A 6,796-nucleotide genomic window follows, 5' to 3' on the forward strand; every position below is an offset into this window, starting at 1 on the left:
CAAATTTAGATACTTTTTCTATGTTGTAAAAATGATTACAATAGTATACCAGTACAATTCACCTTTCTTCTTATATTGAATTATACTATATTGAACTTGTTTTTATTGTATTTCATTTCATTTCATCCTTCATGACTCGTAATCACAGCAATGTGTGTGGTGTCTTAAATTAACCGGAATGTAGCGAAGGTTTAGAGACAAATGAGCAACAATAGACATCAAGGGGCTAAATGGAAGTGACCAAATATGTTTCCAGGTGCAATTAGTGTATGTCTTGAATTTCCAATTATTTTCTAGTCTCTTTTGTTCTATTGAAGGGCAACAACACAGAAAGCCTGATGGGTGGAACACTAAGAGGAAAACTATTTTATTTATTGGTGGCACTGTGGCTTGTCAGTGGATTGGTATCCTCAGAAACATTGCTTTTCAATCCCTTATCTGTTTCTCCTTGGCCCAGGAAGTGCAACAAAGCAATAATTAGAGTGCAATAATTAGACCTACCTATGAATTGTACCTTTAATGGACAGAAACTCACCCTTACCGTCACCCTTGTTTCTGGCAAAGCGGTTCATGGTGGTCACCATACTAAAGCATATTACAGTATATAAAGCAGAGTGGTGACGGTAAAGTGTGGGAGAGACATTTGATGGGAACTTGGAAAGCGACAGAGCGCAAACACAATGTACTGAGCAGAGTATTCATCACAGGGGTGAGGGGTCACTTAGGCCCAAGTTCTTGGCACCGAGTGCATACAACACACTGTAGTTTATGAGAATCCTAAGTGACTTCCATGCGCATCTGACATCGAACAATTCGGAATTAGAACCAAACTTTCAGGAAAACTAGGCTTGTAAAGATGGACATTTTGTCTGACGTGTTAGACTTTCATGCTAGATTGACTGCATTATAATACTTTAATTCAGCGTGCATTCAAGGCTTAACATTGTGTTTTACTTTTCTTTGGCTTTGAGACTGCTAAAAGAGTTTCAGTGTAAAAGTCAGAGACTATGGCAGGAAGTTACTAATAAAATAGGTTTGTCAAAGGCCTCTGCCATGACTCAACTTCATTTAAGGTGTTTTTATATCTGCTATATAGAGGTACGTTTCCTGATTATAAAGTTGTAAAGCAGTTGCTCTGAGTGTCTCTATTGGTCCAATACTACACCCTGCAGGTCAAAAAGAGGGAAATAAATATTCATGAATCATTAAAAGGTGTGAGCGTTGGTCCATAATATATCAAATAGGAATAAAACATCTTGCACCATAATCTTGGTCGAAACTTTTTTTTCCCAACATTATATGTTTATTCTTGGCAGAATTCTTGTTATCCATTCATTTTCTGTAGCGCTTGAAGTTGTACTCATTAGTGTCATACGAGCTGGAGCCTATCCCAGCTGACTTTGTGAGAGACACACGTAGCGTACACCTTGGACTGGTCGCCAGTCAATCGCAGGTCACCTATAGACAAACACCTTCACAGTCTTCAATGAACCTAACGCGCATGTTCAAGCCGGAGTACCTAGAGACATGTGATTTGAAAAAAATATTTTCACTGCAGTGTCCAACTTATATATTAATTGAATATATTATATATTTCCAAATCTTATTTAGTATTATACTGCAGTATCATATCTTATACAGTGGAACCTCCAAAGGTGCAAGGCCCAAAAGTGGTACAATTTGTAGTTCAACCAAAATTTTCTGGGTAAATATGCCTCAAAGCCAATTCAAACAACGCTTCAAAGCTCAGCAAAATCTCTTGCAACTTAAGATCGGATAAGATCTTCTTTTTCTTTGTTTTTTGTGTGTGCATTTTTTGTGCAATAACCACAGACCCAGGAACAGGGAACTTTCGATAAAATCTGAAAGGGTCTGGCTGCTCAGTACAATATGAGCAATGCAATTGAATGAATATTAATTACATTCACATTTCCTTTATCAGGTTTATTCGAATGTAAATACAATTATAATACACCAGTAAATTATATTGATTGTAAAGATTTTATGACGGCAACGTGTGGGCCCTTTACCTTAGAGTTTCCCTATGTCCAAAAACAAATTACTTGGATGAAACATGTCAGAGAACGAATTGTGTTCCACTTTAGAGGTTCAACTGTATTACTGTGTGCTGCTAGTGGAAGAGTTTCTGTGAAACCCTTATTGGCGGTTTGGTATCGCGTGACCTATAACCGTTCACTTATTACCTGGAAGAGTCAAACACGCCACACCTGAGTGAGCGATCACCGAGAAGGTTAGGCAGCCTTTTCTTCCAAGGACATCACTCTCATACTTTCTGTTGGATTTTAACAATGACAGCAAAGGAACGACTTGAATGGACGAATCTTCTTCTGATACTAACAGGTACACTTTATGTGTCTATTTTGGGCTATTTTCTTAAAATCCACACCACACCTTGATTATATGATCATGAGTGTCAATCATTAATCCATTGCTTTGCCTCTTAAAACGGAAGCAGGTTGATTTGCTTTTGTATTGAGGACACCCAAAAACTTCAAAAATGGAGACACAACACATACACCCTTTTTGATGAACAATGATGATCATGTGATCAATAATCACAAATCATTTTTCATTTCAATTAAGGGAAACATGTTCTGTACATGAATTTCAAGGGATACCAGATGATTTGTATACGCATTTCGCTTTTTTTGCAGTGCTTCCTGCCTGCAGGGGTTTGCAGGTTTCAATCCCACAGGAAGAATATGAGGTCGCGAGTGGAGAAGATATTACTCTGACATGTTCCTTTATTCCGGCAAATCCCAGCTTCACCATGTTGGTTCTCACATGGGAAGCGTACCCGGATGTGGTCGAGGACCCAATGGTGAGCCAATGGCTTTGCACTAGTTCCATTAGCTGTAACGAAAGTCAAACTAGGTGCTTTCTGTTATCTAAATATTATAGTCAACAAGTCGCCTTGCCACCTTCGGAGGTAGTGTTCAAGCCCTAACGGAGGCGGGATGACACATGTGAATGGTGGGACTGGGTGTGAATTTGAACACTTAACAATCACTTCTACCGCTGTGTTGTTTTAAGACCAACCCTAACCCTAACCCACATACAATTCCACACAAGAAGTTTCAAACTCTTAAAGCAGCACTGGGCAAGAAATCGACCTTAATAAATTGTTTTCATAACTTTTTTGATGAAACATTGACTTACAAGTACAGTAGTTGAACGGGACTTCATGCCCTGAGGGGGTCTGTATCGTGTTTACTGGCACAGAGCAACTTTGAGGATGATGGTATCAACCCTGGCACACAAAAAAATAAAAATGTCCTGAATTGCTTTACGGCATACTCACTCCTTCCTTTCGCTCTAAGGACGGCTCAGGATTTCACGACACTACCAGCTGGCACGCATGGGAAATGTGGTTGATTTTTGTCAAAACACTACCGCTTTTGGCCACATAGCGCCGCCATATTCAACAAAAACTGACAAATGACACAGTGTTGCTTTAACCTTACAACTGTCAGACTAACCATTGCTGCCTTATCATATTACCAAGCATCAATTTTACATTTTTAAATGCTGCATTAATTTTAGGAGAATCTGTGTGTTTTGAACTCCTTTTTCCATGCCAGTGTTGTGTGAGGCAGACATAGTAACCACTAGCTCACCATGCTTCCTTGGACAGCATGAATTCATCAATTTTTTTTTTTTCCAGGAACCCGTAGCCACCTATTTTTTACACAACACAGTTGACATCGCACCCGCATATGAAGGTCGGGCGTCCATGGAAGTGGATGTTGCCAAACTACAGAGCACACTGCGTCTAACAAAGCTCACCGTACAGGACAGTCGTCACTTCCAGTGCAGTGTCAAGATACCAAATGATGACGAAGGAACTACTGCAGCCTCCACTTCCCTGCTGGTGCTGGGTAAGTACAACTCATATGCCTATATGGTGACTGCTCTGTCCAACACAACTAATCATTTATGACTTCATGTTTTTGTCTTCATGTTTTAGTTCCTCCCTCCAAGCCTCTGTGCAGGCTGCAGGGAACAGCAGAATATTGGCACAATGTCACCCTCACCTGCATGTCTCAGGAGGGCTCCCCGAAACCAACCTATGAATGGAAGAGCTACAGTGTAGAAAATGTACCCAGACCATTTCCACCCAAGACTGCTGAGAGTATGTTTCCTCGATGAATTCAAGTGAAACCTCCAAAGTCAAACACCCCCGAAAGTGGCACCACTGGAAAAATATACCTCAAAAGTCAAACCAAACTTCTGACATGATCAAATGATTCATCACAGTGAACATCTAAATGTTTAACTCCACAAGTGTGCTTTGCTTTTGGAGTTGTTCTGATACCACCACAGAAGGGTACCATTCAAGGCAAAGAGGAAAAACGTGATGACAACCATAGAACAGGAAATGGAACTGGAACATACTGATGTGTATGAAAGGGTCTTGCCCTTAAAATGTTACAGATAATATCATCTGTAGAGTTAGTAACATTTAATCTGTATGATGGAAAAAATCTTTATCTTCACGTAATTTCCGTTGGGATTTTTTATTGAAATCACTAAATCTTGGAAGTCAACTACAACAGTTTACTCGATATGAATGATCACAAAATTGACCACATGCTTATTCTTTACCTTAGAGGATGGAACGCTTTCCCTGTTTAATATTTCAAGAGAGACGTCCGGATTCTATATCTGCGTATCAACAAATCGAGTTGGTTCCAACAGCTGCAACTTCACCTTAGCAGTGATGCCTGGTGAGTGTCAACATCTTGCTTACCTATGTGTGATAGACCAAGACTTGTCCTGTAGTGTAGTGACTTGTCACTACACTTCACAGTTACCTCCGGAACATGATTTTAGCCTACTTTTAACAAGCACTGCTTCCAGTGAACGGTCCGTCATATAGGCGGAACGCCCAGCTCTGGTTATCTCTTTGCTCCACCCAAGCCTCATGTGTGGGTTTTCTCCAGGTAATCCAGTTTCCTCCCACATTCCAAAAACATGTTTGTTAACTTAAGTGAACACTCCGAATTGTCCCTAGGTGTGATTGTGAATGTGAATGGTTGTTTGTCTATGTGGGCCCTGCGATTGGCTGGCAACCAGTTCAGGGTGTACTCCGCCTATTTCCCAAAGACAACTGAGATAGGCTTCAGCATGCCCGCGGCCGTCGTGAGGATCAACGGTTCTGATAATGGATGGATGTTTGTTATCTCTCACTGTTTCTCAACCTTTATTGAGCGAAGGTACATATTTCACATTGGAAAAAAATTCACAGCACACCACTTAGCAAAACGATTTGCAAAAAGTGGATATGCAGGTAAATAATGTACCTTTACCTCTAGTGGACAAGCATTTAATTGTTTTGCCATTGCTATACGTGCTTGGCATACATCAATTAATTAACAAAAAAAATATTGGAAAATAATATATTATAATTGACATTGGATCATTTTCCGCGGCACGCTGGTTGAGAATCACTGCTCTAAACCATATAAAAGTTTCTGACATGTATTTCTTTTTTGTTTAGCAGCAACCGGAGGTGGGCATTTTACAAAATTTTGCTGGTCCGTCATTCGTTATCCGTCAGTGAACCCTAACCCTCAGATTTTCAATGACTATTCATTGAATATTCAACTTTCATTGAATAAAAATCAGGACACGAGTCACAGGGCACATACAGTATGGAGACACCCTTAGTGACTTGGCCTTGAAAACATGAGAAGAAAACATCTTGTCTGTCCTTCTTCCACACTCTAGGCAGCATGAACTTCGGGGCCACTGCAGGTATAATTGCTGGTGTTATTGCTGGATTTATTCTTCTTGGCATTGTCATCTTCTATTGCTACAAGAAAAGGTCTAAAAAGAATAAGAACGCTGACAGGTATGTCCTGTTTAGTCCTGAATATGTCTCATACGAAACTGATGGTTAATATCTAGGGTGGAGCCACCAATCCATTCTTAACCCTTTGCTGTTTCTGTTCTTAATGCCTCAGGTCCTCCAAAGAAATTGAATTTTCAGATGCTCCTGCAGCCAGAACTCAATATCGGGATGAAGAATCTAATGCTGAAATAAAGCAGACGGAATACAAAGATGCTGTCCCTCAAAACAGTCACAACATAGCAGGGCACACACCAGAAGAGGATAATAATTTTGTTTCCGATAATAGTAGATATATGAATGAGCAAGACAAGGATAGCCAGCGTGATCAATACCATGGTAGTCGTGACGTCCTTGATATGAATGAGTACAGAGGAAGTCGCGACAGGCTTGATGATCGCCATGACAATCGAGATCAGCGTAATCGCTATGGCGGAAGTCAAGATTACCGAGAAGAACGGAACGACTACAGAGGAAGTCGCGATAGGCTCGAAGAACGCAACGACTACAGAGGAAGTCGCGATAGGCTCGAAGAACGGAACGACTACAGAGGAAGTCGCGACAGGCTCGATGACCAGCGCAGTCGCTACAGTCACGATAGACTTGATGATCAGCGCAATCGTTACGGTGGCAGTAGAGATCGCCTCGAAGAACGGAACGACTACAGAGGAAGTCGCGACAGGCTTGACGATCAGCGCGACCGCTACGGTGGAAATCGTGATCGCCTTAATGACGCCTATGATCACTAGCTTATGTATTTGATGTTAAGAAAAATAACTGGATGTGTTTTTGTTTTTTGTTTTTTTTCATTTTTTAAAGTAGATTTTTGTTTTCAATATGCCTAGTTTTAAAATCTAAGTGAGGAAGGGGCAACTTCAATGATGGAGCGGCCACAGTTTTCCATCAGTGCTATTGTGGGTCCAC

At 40.7% G+C, this 6,796-nt stretch overlaps 1 protein-coding gene across 1 annotated transcript; it reads left to right on the top strand.

Annotated features, from left to right (window-relative positions):
* Window positions 1-2,309: 2,309 nt before the first annotated feature.
* Window positions 2,310-6,621, top strand: LOC147136300 (cell surface A33 antigen-like). Its single transcript, XM_086052150.1, has 7 exons — window positions 2,310-2,361; window positions 2,676-2,842; window positions 3,686-3,899; window positions 3,989-4,153; window positions 4,632-4,748; window positions 5,752-5,875; window positions 5,988-6,621. Exons 1-7 carry the CDS (start codon window positions 2,310-2,312, stop codon window positions 6,619-6,621), a joined length of 1,473 nt encoding a protein of 490 aa, XP_085908276.1.
* Window positions 6,622-6,796: the final 175 nt, after the last annotated feature.

This window comes from Filicampus tigris, chromosome 14 (genome assembly GCF_054856515.1).
Source record: "Filicampus tigris isolate MCC_2025a chromosome 14, RoL_Ftig_1.0, whole genome shotgun sequence".
Taxonomy (NCBI): Eukaryota; Metazoa; Chordata; class Actinopteri; order Syngnathiformes; family Syngnathidae; genus Filicampus; species Filicampus tigris.